The sequence below is a fragment of the Neolamprologus multifasciatus genome, chromosome 3, assembly GCF_963576455.1.
Source record: "Neolamprologus multifasciatus chromosome 3, fNeoMul1.2, whole genome shotgun sequence".
Taxonomy (NCBI): Eukaryota; Metazoa; Chordata; class Actinopteri; order Cichliformes; family Cichlidae; genus Neolamprologus; species Neolamprologus multifasciatus.
The window spans coordinates 3,922,742-3,943,853 of NC_140441.1; the positions used below are offsets into that span (position 1 = coordinate 3,922,742).

The 21,112-nt window shown below is 39.1% G+C and overlaps 1 protein-coding gene across 3 annotated transcripts; it reads left to right on the forward strand.

Moving 5' to 3' along the window:
• The first annotated feature begins 5,441 nt into the window (after positions 1-5,441).
• On the forward strand, positions 5,442-20,162 carry LOC146521126 (C-type lectin lectoxin-Lio3-like). Of its 3 annotated transcripts, XM_085154555.1 has the most exons (5): positions 5,442-8,401; positions 17,587-17,970; positions 18,067-18,411; positions 18,497-18,592; positions 18,660-20,162. In XM_085154555.1, exons 2-5 carry the CDS (start codon positions 17,922-17,924, stop codon positions 18,776-18,778), a joined length of 609 nt encoding a protein of 202 aa, XP_085010681.1. In that variant the 5' UTR covers positions 5,442-8,401; positions 17,587-17,921; the 3' UTR covers positions 18,779-20,162. The 3 variants fall into 3 exon arrangements, with proteins under 3 accessions (XP_085010681.1, XP_085010679.1, XP_085010680.1); XM_085154553.1 differs by having other exon boundaries at positions 18,497-20,162; XM_085154554.1 differs by lacking the exon at positions 5,442-8,401 and having other exon boundaries at positions 17,241-17,970; positions 18,497-20,162.
• The last annotated feature ends 950 nt before the right edge of the window (positions 20,163-21,112 follow it).

The following is a 21,112-nucleotide window of genomic DNA, read 5'->3' on the forward strand; positions in this document are numbered from 1 at the left end:
TCCCTTCTCTTTACTGTGGAGAGCAGAGCAGCGGCATAAAGGACGTCCTCGCCGTACCTGGGTCCATCAGCTCCTCCAGAAGCGTGAGCAGCTTGGTGAGTTTCACCATTTGCTCCAGGAGCTGCACCTGGATGACGGCCGCTTTCAGCGGCACCACCATCTTTCCCTCGCCCAGTTTGAGGACCTGCTGTCCCGCATCGGTTCCAGCATTGCCAGCCTAAACACTAACTACAGGCGCTCAATCCCACCTGCAAAGTTTTTTTTTCTCTCTGTGTAAGTTTGAGGTCCATGTTAAAATCAGAGGCCTTCAAAAGTAAAAGGCCTGAATGTCATTTATACATTTATACAGTCTATGAAAGAGGAGCTGTAGTGGAAACAGAAAGGTTGACAAAAAAAGACATGACTGAAAACTCCTGAGAAACTTATCCATGTGTCATGGTGTGCGATGGCAGACCATGGGGATGTGGGGAAGTAGGACCCAAATGCTGGACTTCGTGCGATGAAAGCAGTGTGTTTGTTTACGTGAAGTAAGTCATACACAGGAACAATAAATCCTCATGCGTCCCCGACTTCTATGACGTGTCTTCTCCCAGTGTCCGTGCTTAGTGTCCTCGCTCCCTAGTGTCCGTGCACCCCGTGCTTGCTGCCCTCTCGTTTTTGCAGTCCTCCTTGGAAAATCACAGAGGCAGACGTAAGAACACTCTCGCAGACTGACTTGCTGGGAAACTGATGGGAAGTCTCACATAACGATCCAGCTTGGAGAGAGCTCAATCACACTCCTCTGACGAGGCTTTATCAGCTGCAGGTGTGTGTTTGATCATCCTCCCGGCTGAACACAGCCTGATGATGCCTGTAAACTGGTGCTCTGCATATACAAGACGGTGCATTTCTGTGTCTGTCGGGCTTTATTTTTCACAGGTTTTTGGCCCAGTCCCAATGTGCATTATAACATCATTAATAAATAAACCCTCACTGACTTAAATGACATCACCTAGATTTTAGTAGATTGCAGTAACTGACTTCTTACCTCTCCCAATACAAATGCATAATCCTGTAGTTGTTGATATAGGACAAACAGCCAAGAGAGATTAAAAACATTAGATTTAGACTGTAGCCCATAACCACCACGTGTTTCTACACCTGTATGGACCAGATCCAGATCCACCCAGAGTTTTTCTCTATCTGTGGAAGCTATCAGTCCACTTCTTACTGTTTACACCTTCAGTGTGGTTAATGCAAATGATCAAATAATCAGGCTCAAACAAAAAGTATTGTTATCTGGGTTTTATTCATGAATTTGAATGTTATTAAGTCTTGTACATTTCAGTCATATTTAATGTAATAACATGATTTGCAACTGATTTGCTGACAACTTAGTATGAATCATTATGTGTAAAGTTACACATAAAAAGTAATAATAATAATTAATATCATACTTAATATTAGAGATGGACCAATACCGATACATATCGGTCCGATCCTGAACTAAATTACTGGATCGGATATCGGGGCGAAATAAAAACTGTAATTCAATCCATTAAGTATCACAAAAGCACCTCACAAAACTTGTGACATGGCGTAACCCGGCTCATGACCTTAGCAAGTCGGAGCAGTGTGCGTCACATGATAGAGTGGATGTTGTGTGGAAGACCTGTCAGCAGTCTAGAGTTACTTTACACTGAAGTCTTCTGGAGCCTCGCTATATAACCAGTGTTTCATCTCGAAGAAAGCTATCCCAGAGAAGTAAAGCAAGTGTGTAAGTTCATCAATTAATATTTGTAAAGCATTCCTAAATTAACCTTAACAACTGATTTATGGATCTCGGACGTCTGTGCTGCTATTGAAATTTTAACAACAACCTCCAACACCCCAGGGAGCGTTTTGAAGTGGTTTAATAAGCACATTGCAATGTGGAGAGAAACATCACAGCTAAACATTAGGATAATCTCTGAAATTTGGCCGCTGCCCTCACATGTTAAAGACACAGACAGATAAAGAACATTCCACAACTCTTATATCTCAAGGGGGCTATACCTTCAGCCCAATCCTTAAAACCTTCTCCCTCACAGAGAGAATTATGACCTTTCTTTCTGCTTGGCCGTCACCTCCCTTAAATAGGATGTCTGGAGATTTTCAAGTCTACAATGGGTCCACTGTGAAGGTGCATCTCCGAAAACATTAGAGCACTTTTGCAAATATGTCTTGATAAATCAAGCAGATATTTAAAGTTTACACCGCATGAAAATATATTAAAAGTTTATATAAGATATTGCATTTCGTAATTTCGAGCTGATTGGAGACCAAAACAATCAGATTTTTTTGCATCCAAGTCTGTGATGGGCTGGTTTTGTGGCACAAATATAACGGTGAACAGAAAGAGTTGAGCGCACACAAACAGAAATGTTGAGAGCGCGAGCAACACATTGTGAGCAAGAGCAAACGCAAAAACTGAGCGAGAGGGGCTGCTATTGTGTGTGTGTGTGTGTGTGTGGAATATAGCAAACACTGAAATACATTTTTTGCACGCAGCAATGAATTTTGTTCACTCAAATGTAGCTTTTCTTCGCTCAAAATAAATTTCTCCTCAAAATGCAACACTTGCACCTGCAATTTTTTTTTACATGCACTCAATTTTTTTTTTTTTTTTACGTGCGCTCAGAATAGTGAGGCTCGGGTGTGAAATGTATAGTTTTCAGGGTTTTTATCGGTTTTCAGCGTTATTTTGTTATCGTTTTTATCGTTAACTCGGTTTTCCTGGGTCTTTTCACGTGTGTTATGAATAAATCTTCTTTTTTTCAGTACCGGTACTAGTTTTATTTTGTTGTATTTATTCGCGACACCTTAAAGGCCAGTCCGTGAAAATATTGTCAGGCATAAACCGCTCCGTGGCGCAAAAAAGTTTGGGGACTGCTGCTGTAGAGTCTCTGTCTTTAAAAAAATATTTATTATTTAAAGAGTTTAATTTCTATTGTTTGTCCACTCAAGGTTTATAGGGGTTTTAAGAAGTATTTAGTTAAATTATTTATTGAGTAATTAAGTTACTTTTCAGACACAGTAATTAGATAAGTATTTTAAATACAATATTGATTAAGTAATTAGTCATTAATTACTTTTTTAAAGTAACTTACCCAACACTGTTAAGCAGCACCTGTAATTAATGGATGGTTTTCTAACTCTTGCTTTAACATTATGATATATATTCTTTAAGGTTGTGCAGTGTCTGAGTAAGGGGTTATAGTGAGGACAATGTCACCTGATGCAGTAAAGAACATTTTCTGCTGAAAGTAAAAAATCCAGAGCAAAATATAGATTCACATATATTATAAATAATATTTACTTGATTACACTTTTGATTCCAGTGTTTAAGTGATTGGATAATCCACATTAAAAATAATAATGAGAGAGACGGGATTGCTTTCTTTTACACATGCACGTGTAATAAGTTAAAGTAGTCCTATCAAGAACATTAATTCAGTGAATACAAATGACTGTGCTCCATGAAAATGTGAATCCTGCCGGCGGCAGAGTGTAGAAGCAGCAGGTACACCACCTGCCAAAACTGATGTGAAGCACACCAAAATCTGTTTTAGTCGTGGTCATGTGACCTGTGTGTTTTGTTATGCTTTGTCATCTGCGCTTCGGAAGCTCAACACAGTGTCGAAATGCCTGCCTCACACTCTGTCAGTAAACAATGTTTTAAATTAATATTTGACTAAATGTAGGAGGTTTTTTTTTGTTTCACAGACGTGCTGCTGACAACCAAACTCCGTTAAAAACTTGCAGATTTAATGCTGAGGTAAATGATTCAGCTTTTATTTTAAAGGAGATGCACTCTCACTGAACATAGTGTAAAATAAAACTTATCAGAGACATGACTGTGGCTAAATTAAACCAAAAAACCAAAACCTAATTCAAGACTTAAGACTTTCTTCATGACACAAATGAGATTTCAGTGTATTAATAGAACTAAATAAGCTCAGAGTTGAAAGGCTGGAATATTATGTACGTGCTTCACTGTCAGTATCTTCAGGGGGATTCAAAGGGAAACATCAAACTGCTGTAATGAGATAAACTAGTTGGGCTGAACACACTTATCTGTAGTTTGTCTCCATCCAGGATCATCAGAATATAATGAACATGTGTGAAGAGCCAAAAAATGCTGCCGCCCTCTCAGCATGATGAGCTCCAGCCTTTGTTAACAGGAAAACAGGAAACATGAGACAACTTTCAGAGACAGTAACCAACTGTGGCCACAAGATGGCAGCAGCTGATCTGAGATCCTTTATTGGACAGAATGACTCTGCTCTGTGACGTCATCAGAGAGACGGCCTTCACTTTGATAGATCTGACGTCACGTCTGCACTGCCTGCCTTGTTTGTCCTGAGCACCTATATGTGAATGTAAGGAGAGAGAGCAACAGCACAGCTGCAGATGATGATCACACACACACCTCGAAGCTTTGAAGACCCACCTGAAGACTAAGGAGTGCTGACTGTTCTCCACGGTCACCAGACCTACTGAACATTTAAACTCTGAACTTATCCACCTTTTTAGCTTCTGATTTAAACCTTTGACTACACATTTCAATCTAAAAATCAAAGTCTTACTGTCCAATTACGGTTTGTTTTTATGGTTATCGATCAGCCTTAATAAACATCTCTCAGCATTTAAACATGATCTGCTTCCCACAGCAGTGAAAGGTTAAGGGCCAGCCATTAGGGGTTCAGCATCCAGGGTAATGGTGACACTGAGACACTGAGACGGTCGATGGCGATGACAGAGACCGTGAAGGAGGCGTGAGCGGTGGGACGTGCAGGACAGCAGGGAAAGAAATGATAAAGAAGGAGAGCAAGAAGCCAACAACACATGAACTGAGGCAACAATGTCCCTATAGTAATCTTAACATTGCATTTGGGAATATTTCATGGTGCGTGTTACTTTCTGGGATATTAGGTGACTGTGAGTGACAGAGAAAGGAGACCAAACAGAAAGGATGAGACACCAGTGAGTTACCAGTGATGGACATAAAGTGCTGATAGTGGCTATAGGAGAGTAGGAGGGAAGAACAGGCCGCTGATGCTGTTAAATCAGAACATATATCTGTACAGGACAGAATGCATTCAGACTCATATTACTGTGTATCATGTGTCACTGCATGGATATTTATTTATATGTTTATGTTTCTAACACATTTATGTTCATTCGCACATGAACATATTTATTTTATGTATTTTTTGTCTTTTAACTTCCACTTGTTTACACTGTAGAAACTATATTCCAAATAGATGGTCTGATCTGTATGCAGCATCTTTTCTGCTCTACCTGAGCACTCAACATGTCTCATTCCACACATCTGTACAGTTTATCAGTTATATATATATATATATATATATATATATATATATATATATATATATATATATATATATAGTTATATCAGTTTTCCTGAAGTTCTTTCTAACATTCACACAGAAGGATCCATCAGAGACAGAGCAGCCAGGGATCGAACCACCAACCTCCTGCGCTACAGCCACACCCAATGTACTGAGCAGACAACTCAGGAATATTTTGCTGGTTGTTTGAATGATGATCGTGATTTAGGTTTAGGACGACTTAAATTTTACATTTTAGTGAATACTAAAATTATTTTTGGCTGTGTTACCACCAGTTGTTTTGCTGGTAACTCTAAGACTCCACTGACTGAAACTGGATGAGCAGACAAGATGGTGATGATCCAGAGCAGCTGGTTTCAAGAGATCACATACTCTGTGAAAACAAGGTGAGTTTAATATCACGAGTGATTTAGTTTTTCAAGGTATGGATCATATTTTAATAATGAACTGCTTATATTTCATCTGAATGCAGTTAACTTCTTGTTAAATTCATTGATGCATAGGTAATGTTTTTTGGGCACTTTTGAGATGAAATTATTTGCAGTGCCACAATAATGCTATGCTTTTTATTAATAAGTGTTATGAAGTCATATAGTGTAGTATTAAGTGGATACAGCCCTGAAAAATAAAGGCATGAGACCATGTGTCCTTGGGGAGTAGAAAGCTGCAGACTCTCACTCACGCTTGCCTGGGAAAATGTAGATAAGAGGGGACCATCTCTAGTGGAAAGTTACTGAGACACTGTTGTTTATACTGGAATGAGAGAGCTTCTGCAATACAACTGTTGGGGGCACATCACCATTTTGAGATCCACGACAGCGTGTCATGCAGGACGCATCTCCCATCTAGAATAAATGTGAAAGAGAATAAAAGTGTGAAATGATCTACTGAGCAGTGTTTTTTCTTCCATCGGATGCCTCTGAGGAATCAAAAGAACTCGGTGAAGTGTTGATATTTAACAGCACACACATAACTCTACATGTATTATAGGAAAATTATTAATGATGATCCACAGTAGATCTGACCAAAGTCTACCTCTGTCCTTTCTTGCTGGTTTTCAGTGGAAGAAACAGTGTACACATCTATTAAAGTCATTTTCCACATTGGTTTGCTCAAAGTTAAACATTGTAGTTTTATTCGGGTTATTTTTAGCTTTGAAAACTACAAAAGAAAACTTTTACATTTCTCCTATCCTGTCTTGTCTGTTGGGATTTAGGAACTGTGTTCACAGGCCTTTGCTTGGAAAGTGACCGTGCTCTCATTTTCAAAGACTTCAGTATTATTAGGGCCGTTATGGTAATCGCAGAGAGGGCGCCACATCCAAATCTTGGCAAATAATACAGAAAACAACAAAACAAAACAACAAAAAAACCCTACTAAAACAACCAAGTGTCCAATAAAATGCCAGCTTTATGTAAACTGCGTCAGACTCATTGACTATCTTTCCTCTAAACTTTCAGCTTTGTGGAGCTGCTGTGACACTGCCTGGGATTTCTGAGATGACCCTAATCTCATTGAAAAGCACAGAGTTGCTGCTTTCAGAAACCATTGAAATTTTTTTAGGTGTTTCAGACGTTTAAAAACAGTTGGATGATTCCTGTCTAAAGCCAGCAACTGGTTAGGATTTAGAGGCTTAAGCATTCCCATCCCTGAGATCCATTAACAACCTGTACAGTGCCTTGAATCATGGAGAACCATGCCTGAACTTATTTGCTTTTTTCCCTATTCAACAGCTTGATTTTCCTAATGCTTTGCATGCTGGTGAAGCAGAATCATCTTTGTGTAACCTTGCTAATGTTTCTTTAAGCACTGAGGCACGTCATTTACAGAATTCCTGGTTTTAAAGAAACAGGTATGGTCACATGGCCAAAAATACCACAATATTAAGTTTTGGTAGTGAACTACAAAGCTACATGTTGTTGTTTTTTGTCAATAAAAGTCTTTGAAATATGAGCATTATAAAATGCCTTGAAATATGTTAAATAAAAGTGTAACACTTTGGTGCCACTGCAAAAACGTTTGATGACTGTATTGACTCACAAAGCCTGTTGCCCCACAGGTTTTATAGAAAATATCTGCAAGTCCACTTGCTACCTTTTTGAAAATTACAGATACACCTACTTGAAGACATCAAACATTTACATATACAGTATTCAGTTTGAAGCTTTAAACTGAAACATTTTCATCTCCAATTAGAGAAGGTAAGGTGATAATCAGTAAACTGGTTTTGCCTTTGATCAGAGCTCAGAACATACAATAATAGTTTAGGTAAAAGTGTGTTTCTACAGAGAGGTCACTCCCTTCTGGTTTCCTCATTTGACAGTAAAATATATGAAAAGACCAAATACAGACCTTCTTAAGATCCAGCTTCAGTACACAGATGCAAAGATAAGCTGTCAGGTAAGTTATGCATCATTAATTCTAAAATTTTATTATTGTGTATTTTATATTCTAAACATTATTCTAAAACTTAGAAATGATGATTTAAACCATTTTAAAGACACGATAGATTTTACATGTTTAAAAAGTATTGGATATAATGTTTTTGGACATGCATATAAACTGTGTTTAAGGCACAGGTTAAAAACTGGTTATGGACAAATCAAGGATGTGATCATGTATAAGTATAGTTTAAATGTTTTATTTGGGAACAGAATGGTGTTTATGTGTGAGTTTGGTGATGGAGTTTTTATTATGAATGAATTATAACTTTTTTATGAATTATGTCTATTTTTTATGTTTATGGACAACAGATGAAAATTAGCCCTTGGCTCTAATCTGGTATGTTTACATTCATGTAATTTTTTACATTTATGTTCATTAACATGCACTGTCCTAAATAAATAAATTAAATTAAATATACCAAGAAACTTAGACTGGAGATAAGAAATCTTAAATAAATATTTTTGGTAATAAATATGGTACAATAATAATCATGGTAATTATATCTGTTATACATAAGCAGAGAATGGAAGAAACCTGTTTACTGGTCATCCTGCTGCTCTCAGGTCAGTAATATTAATATATTAAACATTTCAAATATATCCTATAAACACATTGAGACAGACTGATGTCATTTGGGTAATCAAATTACATGCACATTTTAAAAAAATGTATTTATTAACACATCAACCGCAAGCACCGGGAGAAATTCTTTACCTCCTAATACCACTATACCTGCATTAATTTTCAATTAAGATAAGATAAGATAAGATAAAACTTTATTAATCCCTCGGGTGGGTTCCTCTGGGAAATTTGGTTTCCAAAAAAAGCACAGCACTGACAGAAGTTACAGAGTTACAGAATATTATATATATATATATATATATATATATATATATATATATATACAAAGACATATATAGATAAAATATACAAAGGGGATAAATAGAATAAATAGGAATAAAAATAAAAATAAAAATACAAGTGAATTGCACATTTCAAGTATGGAGTCTATTGCACCGCTGATTATTAACAAAAAGTATTGCACAAAAGGTATTGCACAGTGAAGTGAAGAGTCACTACAGCTTAGTTGTTCCTCCCTCCTTTGTCCTCCTGTTTCCCCTCCCTCTCCCCTCCAGAGAGGAGTTAAACAGTCTGATGGCGTGTGGGACAAAGGAGTTTTTAAGTCTGTTGGTTCTTTTCTTTGGGAGAAGCAGCCTGTCACTGAACAGAGTCTTCTGGTTGTTTATGGCCGTGTGCAGAGGATGCCCAGCATTGTCCATAATGTCCAGCAGTTTCTTTAGTGTCCTTTTCTCTGCCACTGTCACCAGAGTGTCCAGCTTCATGCCGACCACAGAGCCAGCCTTCCTGATCAGTTTTTCCAGCCTGGATGAGTCCTTCTTTGCTGTGCTGCTCCCCCAGCACACCACAGCATAGAAAAGTACTCCAGCAACCACCGACTGGTAAAACATCCTCAGGAGCTTCCTGCAGATGTTAAAAGACCTCAGCCTCCTGAGGAAGTACAGTCGGCTTTGGCCTTTTTTATGCAGGTGCTCTGTGTTGCATGACCAGTCCAGTTTGTTGTCCACCCACAGCCCGAGGTACTTGTACTTGTTGACCACCTCCATCTCCTCCCCCTCTATCTGAACCAGCAGTGGACCTGCTCTGGACCTCCCAAAGTCCACAACCAGTTCCTTAGTCTTTGAGGTGTTGAGTTGCAGGTGGTTTTTGTGACTCCATGCAACAAAGTTCCTCACCAGACTTCTGTACTCCTCTTCCTGAATATCCCAGATACACACCATGATGGCTGTGTCGTCTGCAAACTTCTGAATGTGGCATAATTCAGAGCTGTAGCAAAAGTCAGAGGTGTACAGGGTGAAGAGAAGAGGGGACAGCACAGTTCCCTGTGGTGCTCCTGTGCTGCTGACCACAGTGTCAGACGTGATGTCCTTCAGCCTGACGTACTGTGGCCTGTCGGTGAGGTAGTCGGAGATCCAAGCCACCAGGCAGGGGTCCACCTCCATCCTGTTCAGTTTTTCCTGAAGCAGACAGGGCCGGATGGTATTAAAGGCACTGGAAAAGTCAAGAAACAGGATCCTGACCATGCCTTTTCCCCCATCGAGGTGTGAGTGGGCTCTATGCAGGAGGTACATTAATTATGTTGCTTTTTTAAAATCATTAAATTTAGATTTTTCGAATGACTGTTTGCAGCTATTTCTATGGTAGCTATTGAACTAACTAGTTTTTAATGTTTTGGCTGCTGATACATGGTCTAAAGAGCTTGGAAAGAAAAGCATCTGGACTTCTTTGAGTTGCTTGAAGACGTTTCACATCTTATCTGAGAAGGTTCTTCAGTTCTAGGGTCAAATGATGGAGAGTCCCTGATTAAAGTCATAGGGGAGGGTCCCCCAAGGGGGTCGAGAACCCCTATTGATCCTCTACCTAATCGCACGAGCCAAGGTGTGAAAACGGGTGTAGGTCACAATCAGCCAAGGTGAAGCCGCTGTCAAAACCTAGCCCCACCCTATCATGTAATTTCCTGAGGTCAAAAGGCCAAGGATGAAAGTGGGCGTTAAGGCGTCTGGGAAGGGATCTCAAAACTGGATTATAGATGGCAGACAGTTGGTGTCTAATCTTTTTTTCTGTGACCCCCTTGAGGGACACTCCCTTAGGACTTAAATCTGGGACTCTCCCCCATTTGACTTTAGAACTGTAAGAAGCTTTTCGGAAAGGCTACTCTTCATAGAGCACTCAAGCTTGGGGAAATATTTTCTGGAAAACTCCAGCTCCCAGAAGAACCTCTCATGTCATCTTTGCATAGCTCCAAAATGGTATATTGTTAAATCTTAAAAAACTGATCAAAGATTTCCCCGTGTACCACTAGAGAGAGCCTAAGTACCACCAGTACTACGTGTACCACAGTTTGAGAACCACTGCTGCAAGGTAATCGGAGATGTTTTTCTGTAAAGAGATAATATACATATGAATGGTCTTTGGATCTATACACTACACATATTACTACAATTATGACCAAGGGGTTGAATGACACTGTATTCATTCAGAGTAAAGTAGCCTGGATCCTGTTCACAAACTTAAAAACTCGAATCTGGATCAGTCTATCAGAGCACACTACTCAGTTTAATTTTTTTGTTGTTGCAAAAATTGGACTACAAGAAATTTCTCATTGTTATTGTTTTGAATATGAATGTTAACCAAGCAAGTATTGCAAATATTAAAATAAGAAACCCATAACAGTGGTATAGTATATGTACATATTAGAGTTTAAATAGTTTTCTGCTATTTAGATATTCAACACTACATATCGTTTTTGGCATTTGATTTGATTAAATCAAATCATAATTTGAAAAATGGTATATTTTAATATTTTTTTAAATATTAACAGTGCAGTGTTGTTTATGGAAGCCCGTTTCCGGCACTAAAAATAAATTAAAAAACAGGTATCCATAACTCGAAATTTCCAGTTATTTTCTCAAAATTTTGAGTTATTTTCTCAAAATTTCGAGAAACATAACTCGAGATTTCAAAATTTTGACTTAGCTGCCAATCAGTAATTTACGAATGAAGTCACTCTCCTGTTGCCCAGAAGCATATGGCACAGAGGACTGGGCACTCAAAACCGGATTGCAACAAATTGGCGCTTTTGCGAGTACGTTTGCTGATAGTATGTGATTCAGCTAATAACACAAAGATTTCATCATTTGTGAAGCCACGCTGAAAATACTCAGCAATCTGTGCATTCATGACTGGATGTAATACTGGTAGCTTAGCTGTAGCATTTGTAGCTGAGGGCTTCAGTTTCCGGGTAATAGTGATGTGCGATACCACTGATTTCCTTTCCGATCCGATACCAAGTAATATTCAGGGTGGTATCGACGATACTGATCCGATACTGATACTTTGTACAAAAACTTATTTTATTTATTGTATTTCAAATTATAGCGTCATAATGATTACAGGACATCAGATTACGTGTTCTTATCACTTAATAATGCTTCATCATACAGAAATAAAAAAAAATGAAGTTGGGCGCGATTTGAACACCTTGCCTGCCTGCAGGACTAAAGGACTCCATGAGTGACGTCTGTCTCGCCCTAGCAGCACCTGTCCCTCTCCTCCTCTTCAGTTCATGTCAACATACGCTCATCATATTCTGTGATATGATTTACTTTGAGGTGTTTGACAAGGTTAATGATGTTGCCACAACCATACATGCCAACCCTCCCGATTTTTCTGGGAGAATCCCGGAGCCACCATTCTCCCAATTTTCCACCCGGACAACAAAATTGAAAAACCATATCGCAGAATTCATAGCGCGGCCCAGCCAATTCCAGTTTCCAACAATGGCGGCAGCGACTTAGTTTTAATATTACTCTTATTTCTCTTTCTGAGTCGCAAAAAGACTTTTAACATATTTTCAGGTGAGAATGTAGCTGTGTAAACTTCAAATATCTGAGCCGACCGACACATCGTCTTCAAACCCCCGCGGTCTTTCACTACTCGAGTTAAACATGATATATAAGTCACTCTGATAACTTAAAAATGTTATTGTTTGGCTTTTTCAGTGTTTTATTTGTTCGTGAGTAAATCGGTTTGGCTGAGATTAAAGTTATTAGATTAGAATGAATTTAATTTTTTTTTTTTTTTGCCTGTCCCATTTGGTTCTTTAGCTGTCAGAATTGTTGTCTGAAGACCAACAAGGATACCCAATGGATTTATTTTGCCAAATGGATCATCATGGCATTGCCGTATTGGTCCATTTGATCGACCTTTGTTTTTATTATTTATTTTATTTTATTTTCAGTTGTTACAGACGGGACAGACATGAGTGAGGGATAGGAAAGGGAGAAAGAAAGAGGAAGGAAAAGAAAAACAGAAGGGGAGAGGGACAGTGAGGAAGGGGGGAAAAAAATATCTCCGGGATCACCTGTTGAGAGAAAAAGAATAGAAAACAAGCAAAAAAAAATAACAAAGCAACATACTAAACACAACACCATCGCATTAATCTAGCTAAATGTAAACAGCAGTAAATACTAAATATTGAATGTTGTTGTGCAGCACGCAGGACAGATAGCGCACAATGTGCTTTGAAGTAGCAGCCAAGAAAGGTGTGATTTAAGTCTACAAACAGTGAACACCCGTGTGCTCACCTGTGTGGATCGGCGCGCTTGTATTCAAATGGTTTCCCCATGTAATGGTCTGCAAGAGGATGTAGAGAGCCATAGCCCTGTCCCCCAGGGCATGAAGCAGGCCTGGAGGAGATCCAGGCCCCAGACATCCAGACGCCCCAGAGTGCAAGAGCCCAAGGAGGACCACCGGAGGGGCATCCGTGCCACCTTCATGGGAAGGGCTGAGGATCCCCAGACGAGGGGTCACCCAGTAGCCACCAGGCAGAAGCTAGAGGGGGCTCCGCCGGCAGCCAGCTGTGCCACAGTGAACCGGGCCGCAGGCACAGAGGCCGGAGGCCAGAGGGCCCTCCGCGCCTCGGAAGAGGCCTGACCGAGCAACAGGCGCCAGGCCCCGCCAAGTAGCCACCGGGAGTGAGCTGGTACATACCTGAGCGCCCAGCCCCGGACACCAAGAACCACCAATGCACCGACCTCTGAGGGCATCAGTCACCGGCAGGGAGTGTGGTGAGGGGAGATAGGCCTCCACACTTTGGAGGGCCTGGGAGTTCCCAGAGAGGTGGAGTCTAAGACCCGACCTGACATACAGACACAGACAAACAGGCACACACAGACACAGACATGCATTCCCACCCTCATGCACACATATACAAACACTCAGCACTCACCCAACGTAGGAATAAATGTAAATGGACATGTACACACAATCACACTCCCCAAACATACTCTATACCCCGGGTCCAGGTACCCTCGCCCCCAGAGGGGGAAACGGCACCCAGACCCAAGAGATGTTACCATTCCCTCCGGGGTGGAGGCAAGCAGACCGTCCCAGGCTCCGCAGCAGCAGGGAGGCCAATCGGACAGCCAACATCTCTTAGAATAAATTTAATTTAACTTTATTAATCCCTCGGGAGGGTTCCTCCAGGGTTTTCACACAGCTGAATAAACGTCAAACAGAAAACTAATTAAACAAAGTGTGAGACGGTTGAGAGTTTACGTCAGCGCCCGGTTATATTTTAGATAGCAAGGAGCAGACGGCAGAGTTTCACTCCACCGAGGGAGCTACACCTCCCCAACAACCCTTTTGAATGTCTCCCTAATTCTGAGGTCTCAAGGTTGGCCACAACACCTCACTTTTTTGCCACATGTATCGCAAACCACGTCTCAGCTGTTTGTGGAGGTAAAATACGTCCGCACAGTTATGCTCAGCCATTGTTGTGAGTGCGCACGCCAAGGGGCTGCGAGACATTTATACAGCCGTATTTCGCACATGACAATGAAAGGCAGAAGAGGAAGTAGTTCCTTTGAATGTAGACAATCCGAATGTTATATATATATAGTTTCTTTCCACTGTGTTCCTGTTAATGATAAACTACAAATTTACTCTAAATTACTAAAATATCGATATTTTAATGTGAGAATCGATTCTAGAACATAAATGACTGGTATCGGAGGAATCGATATTTCAGGATCGATCCGCACATCACTACCGGGTAACAAGAAAATTACATCATTCACGTAGATTACTGATTGGCAGCGCTAACTTGAAATTTTAAGTTATTTTCTCAAAATTTTGAGTTAATAAGTCGAAGTTTCGAGACTGATTAAATATAATTAACCCTCTGGGGTCGGCGGACGCGCCGGCGCATCAAAATCAAGATGCAGCGCGTCAGAGTCTCCATTTCAACTTGGGTTGAAAGTGCGGACTTCAAACTATATACCATTTTTTGAATTATATGATAATAAAATGATAAAAAATACACGCAATGTTTTTTTCTGAACAAAACAGTGGTGTTTACAGCGGGAAGAATGGTAAAAATGCCGTTTTCTACAGACAGCGCTAGCAAACACTCTCCACTTGTGAGTGAAAGAAGAAGAAGAAGAAAAGAAAAAGAAAAAACACCCGTTCCCCATTGGTGTTAGAGTTTACCATGTCAGCCAATCAAAAAAATGATAAGGCAACATGTGACATTTGGTTGTTTAGGGAGAAGGGGAAGTTTTTAGAAGTGACACCCGCGACGGAAAGCGGGCGAGCGAAAGACAGAGAGAGAGCGAGTTTTCATATGCGAGACATTAGCTACGTTTAGCGTGTTTGGAGGCTGTAGTTAGTGTGTAGTTATTGTTTTGTATTGTGTGTCAGTTAGACTGCTGAATTTCATATTTTCTCCAAAAAAAGCCATCAAAGGCAGATTCCAGTGTAAACGCTGTTCCCACATGGAAAACTGGACTGATGCACCTCCTGCTGTCAGACCTGCAGGGTTTAGGCCTGTGGTGTTCTCCTCTGTCTTATACTGAACACAAACTATCTTTTTTGGACTGGCACAAATAATTTGTGTGCCTTCTTATTTGATGCAGAACACCTGATTGTTCTGTAAATAGATTTAAATGGTTCTATAAAAAAACTGAGGCCTTGGCTGCATTTGTTGGTAAATAGTACCATATAACTTTGGTGTTTGCAAAATTTGTGCATAATTTTTAGAAATGTACAATTTCTATTTGTATTTCAAGTTATGAAAATGATTTGTTAAATAAGTTTGTGGGTTTTACGGTAAAAAATATAACTTTTTTCTACCCGGATTTTGAATTTTTTGTCTGAATTTAAATCAACTATGCTCATATAGTATGCCATATAGTATGTCAACTGTGCTAATATAGTATACCAAAATGAAAAAATAACACAAATTTCAGATATTTGAAAATAATGATACCAAACAAGGCCAGAAAACATATTTTAAAGGTGAAATATAGAGGTAAAATCAAAAGTAGTCAAAAACGGCCAATTATACCCTGGACCCCAGAGGGTTAAGCTGTTAAATTTAATAGTACTCAACAACTGAGGCAATCGTTTGCGTTAATATTGATATGTTGTGTGAGATGCTTTTTGAGCATTAATGTCTAGATCTTTGAGTTTTGGACAATTAAGAAAGATTACAACAACTGGGAACTATTACTTATGTCACCCCCCCTCAGTCTCTATCTCCGGTGCTGCATGAGTAAAACTCTCTGGACTCGAGATGGGTAGAGCTCAGGCGTGGTTTATTCCCCTTTTTGTGGGTCTCTGCAATAACATGGGACATGAATAACCATGGGTTTCCAGCAACAGGATTCCGCCCAAACACAGCAAAAGCTTCATTGCTACTCGCGATAAGCTAATGATCGTATAGTGGAACTGTCAGTTTTCTTAAAATAAATAAAAAACAAATATTGATTGAAAAATAAAATGGCAACAAAACTTATTACGGAAAATAAAATAAAAACATTACTGCATTGTGGTTTAGGTAACAAAAGAGAAATTAATTCACTTAAGTGCACGGTCATGTAAATATAAACAAACTTCCAGACCAAAGCCAAATTTCCTTTCATGTACAATAGTAAATGGAACAATGCTGCCATCTACTGGGCAAAACTTAACAAGCAGTATTTCTTAAACAGAATTAGCCTGCAGCTCAACCAAATACATGTTTCAAAATACACATACCTGCAATAACATGGGACATGAATAACCATGGGTTTCCAGCAACAGGATTCCGCCCAAACTATCAAAAGAAGTTTCAAAGTTATTAGACACGACAGTCTCCTCTAGCTGTTAGCCGCTAGCTCAGCGTGTCCATTTTTCCTACCGTCTAACCCGTTAATTGCAAAACAAGATCATAAAACTGAAATCTACTCAGATGCTACTGTATGGGCAGTTCATGCTGTTAATGCACTGCCATGTTAACTTCAATGAGGATTTTCAAATATGTTTTAAACTCATGTTCAGTCAGGGCAGACTGAGGAAGGACTTACCACAACAAAAGCTTCATTGCTACTAACGGACAAGCTTAGGGGAAGCCCGTTTACCAGTAGCAGACTTCCGCTGCGGATTTTCAAAATAAAGGTTTCGAAATAAACCCATGGTTGCGAACCCAAGTTTAACAGGAATTTAACAACAACAAAACCATATTCATTCTTTTACATTGTTACACTTACATCTTACTACAGTTTTGAGAAATTGAAATTCTGTTGGATATGTTGACCAACAATGTATATGGCTATTTGATCTCTGTCCCCATGTATGTTGTAAAGTTCCTTCTGCAAAATCTCTGTACATCACCAATTAAAACTATATATATATATATATATATATATATATATATATTTTTTTTTTTTTTTTTTTTTTGATAAACAAAAAAAGTGATGTTCCAAAAATGTGGTAATGGTTGCACTAAACATAGTTTTTGCATTTTGAGTACAGAGAAGAGAAAAAGAAATAGAATTAAAAATATAAAAAATATAAAAATATAACTCATTCACCAGCAGGACTTTCTTTTATGCAGTGATATGAAAAACAAACTTCAATCAAATGTGTTGAACGAAGAAATGTGATAAACTAAATATTATATAAACTAAAAGGACAGAAATCTATGTAAAAAAGTAACAAAGAAAGTAAAATATCTCAATAATCTAGGTAAGTACTATAACAAATTATTTTTGCTTTTTACTTTCTGCCTCTGATAAACCTCCATTTAGTACTATTTCTGGTACTAAATGGTTTGAATTTTTCAGTCTTTTTCGGTGGTTTGTCTAACAGCCCAGTTTCCACAATGAAATCTTTTCATTTTTCTCAGGAGGACTTTCCACTCTTCCTCCCCACTCCAGAGAATACCACTTTGTGAACCAGCTGAAGACCTGGACTGAAGCTCAGAGTTACTGCAGAGAACACTTCACTGACTTGGTCACCATCTACAACAGCAACATCAACCAACTGCTTGTTTCAATAGGAACAAAAATTAATGCTTGGGCTTGGACAGGGCTCTATAGTGATCGTTACAGCTGGAAGTGGTCCATGTAGGGAAAACTTTTTTATGTTGGCAGTACACATGAATTTTTGATCTGGGCTAACGGCCAACCAGACTGTGCATATGCAAAGGAATACTGTGTGGCTCTTCAGGGACAAACACAGATGGATGATAGACCCTGTGGAGATTCTTACCCTTTCCTGTGTTACAATGGTAGGAAAAAACATTTGTTGGCATAGTTGTCCTACAATTTTATGAGATTCATAGTCTGTGTGTTTCAAAATTCATCCTTTTTTGAATCTTTCACAGCCAGCAGTACAAGTTACATCTTAGTGAAGGAGAGCCGCTCCTGGTCAGCGGCTCAGTCGTACTGCAGGACATACCACACAGACCTGACCAGTATAAGAAGCAAAGAGGAGAAATCCAACATCACGCTCACTTTGAATGGATCAGAGGTTCAGTATGTGTGGATTGGCCTCTACAGGGATCCCTGGGCCTCCTGGTCTGACAACACGACCTCCACATTTACTAACTGGGTCTCTGGTCAGCCTGATAACTATGGTTCAGTTGAATACTGTGGAGCATTTAATTTAATGTCAGGGAAATGGGGTGATGGCAACTGTAACTACAAAAACTACATTTTCTGTTTCACAGGTGAGGTCCAGAATGCAAACACTGTAAGATCCTGTCATCATGTAAAACACTAATGTTTGTGTTTTTATATGTGGTTCATTTTTAGCAGTGACAAAGCAAACAGTTGTGAAAATGAAGCTTCAGTCAGAGGCAGACATGCACAGCACAGAGATCCAGCAGCAGGTTTCACAGCAGGTCAGCAGTTCAGTCACAAACACAAACTTGACACAAGTTCAAACTATGCTTCATGTTTTTCATCATCTGCACAGGCCTCATGCTGTCAGAAGGACTGACAGACTTCAGGATTCGTTGGAGGAAAGTCCAGAGTTACCGTGACGACCAGTCAAAGAAGCAGGATGGGGACGGTGACTGCAAAACTGAAGTCTGACTAGACTGAACTACTTCATGTGTGAAGTTAATAACATGCTGTGCTGAGCTGTCTCATCCTTTAAATCTTTCAATATTTCAGAGTGTAAAGTTTCACCAACAGCTCATTTGTTCAGCTGCAGTTGTAGTTTGGTAGAAATTCTTCAATCAGAGGTCCACTCACTAGTTTTCCTGATAGGCTCTAGTTTCTTGTTTTGTTTTGCAGCGTCTCTTTCAACACTTTAGACACTGTCCTTCTGTGGACGTCGCTGCACATTCTGTGTGCAGTTTATTAGGATCCATAGTTCTGTTTCATCCGACAGTAACCTCTGCTGACTTACACAAATGATAGAGGAGAAATGAGGAGACCCAGAGATCTGCTTGAGGAGGTCAGGGGGGACAACAAAACATTGTACTGTTCATGTCCTGTTTCTACTTATACTGTTTTATTACTGTAACAGCCATAAACCTTATCTGATAGAAATTTGGTTAATCGCTTTCAATGGAGTGCAGTTTCAAAGCATGCTGGATGTCCTCTTATCTGTCATTTTAACTTGACTGCCACTTTGGAGGCACAGACAAAGTCACAGAGACCTAACTGTAGTAAGCAGAGCAGGTGATGGGTAAAGCTTGTGCTGGTGTTGCCATAGTTACTGTTGTGATCTTAGTTTTTGACTTGTGTTTTCTCCTGTGTTAACATGTTTGTCTACTTTTGTTTTTGTAGCTTTCAGCTTTCTTCTAGTTATAATTTAAAGGGTTTTTACGTGTTCTGTTTTTTTTTATTTCATAATAATAATAATAATAAATAATAATAAAACAGCTATTTGGTTGAAAACGATGCATCGATGTAGGCAGGTATACAAAAAGTAAAGTTATAGTTATATACAAAGTATATAAAGCAAGAGATATATATTTAAAAAAAATAATGGAAATATGCAGAGGGTTTTTATTGCCTTGTGTAGCTCCTTTTCTTATTCAATAATATTATTTGACTATAGAACATTTACATGAAAATAGGGACTATTTTTCTATTATTAAGTGAATGAGTACTTTGTGGATTTTTACACTGAGTAATAAATCATGTAACATTGTTCCAGATGCATGAAAATAAATATTTTTGACGCTCAAGTTTTTTGTTTCCTTTTTTTCTCTCTGTAAGTTTGAGGTTTATGTTAAAATCAGAGGTTTTCAAATGTAAAAGGCCTGAATGTGATTTCTACAATCTAAAAAAGAGCAGCTGTAGTGGAAACAGGAAGGTTGAGAGAAGACAGCTGACTAAAGCTCCAGAGAAACTTATACATGTTTAGTTAAACTGGTGCTGGGAAGTATGTTATACACATGTTGCAGTTATGCTTTGTACTACAATTGTGTTTAATATATAACTTTTTATCAATGACAGTAAAAGGTCAAATCCCAATGTTCCTGCTCAGACATGAAGGTTGAACATTGTCTCAGAGTAAAACTGGAGGCCTGACGTCTCACAAAGTTCTCTTGAATATTTTCTGTGCGTCTGTATGTCTGCAGACTTTAACTTAAGGCATTACTCACAGGTTATACCACTGTGATGTTAACCACAGGTTAACCAGGGCAATCATGAAAGCACTAGAAAAAAAAAACCTTAAATAAGCACAAAAGAAAAAACTAACTCTTAAATCTTAGGGTCGACTTGAGATTACCACATCTGTAGGAACATAAACTGTAACAGATATAACAGATGTAAAAATGCATTGTTGTACGTCACTGATAAAGATAAAGAGCTTAAACTGTTCTTTTTTTATCTCAAACTTTTTTCAGCTTATAGTTCACATGCTAAAAGATATATGAAAAACATGTTATTGTTGCACTTTGGCATGTTGCAATGACATAATGTTTTTACTCACAGACTGACACATTAAAGCTGTCCCCATTTCAAATTGTTGACTTTGAGGCAGACGGTCTCTGGATGCCTCTGGACAGCTGACAGTAGCTGGCTATTGTAGCCCAGGTTGAATGTAAGGTTTATGTGTCATAATAAAATCCCACTTTACCGCTGACAAACAGTTTCAATATTTTTTCACATTATATGAGAGTTCATTTACTGAGTGTCAGAGTCCAGCAAAGTTACATCCACTTCTAAGACAGTTTAAAAAACACGAGCCTTCCACGGATGTGGAAAAACGTCAGCGTGCATCTGGATCTGGTGCCCACAGTAATAGAAACATGATAGGACTATGCAGTTGAATTCGGAGGGGTAAGAAAACAGATCCTAGTTGACTGCAGTCTACTGACACCCACTGGTGAAACATTTCACAACATGTCAGTTTTATTGACTGTTACCTCTCTTCCAGCCTCGAGCACAGACGACATTCAAATCAGA

What these genes read in the sequence shown, in the direction of transcription:
- LOC146521126 (XM_085154553.1), top strand. Translation starts at nt 17,922, where the DNA reads ATGGATGATAGACCCTGTGGAGATTCTTACCCTTTCCTGTGTTACAAT. An exon ending in CCCTTTCCTGTGTTACAATG is followed by an intron (nt 17,971 to 18,066) that starts GTAGGAAAAAAC and finishes AATCTTTCACAG; the next exon opens with CCAGCAGTACAAGTTACATC. An exon ending in CTACATTTTCTGTTTCACAG is followed by an intron (nt 18,412 to 18,496) that starts GTGAGGTCCAGA and finishes GTTCATTTTTAG; the next exon opens with CAGTGACAAAGCAAACAGTT.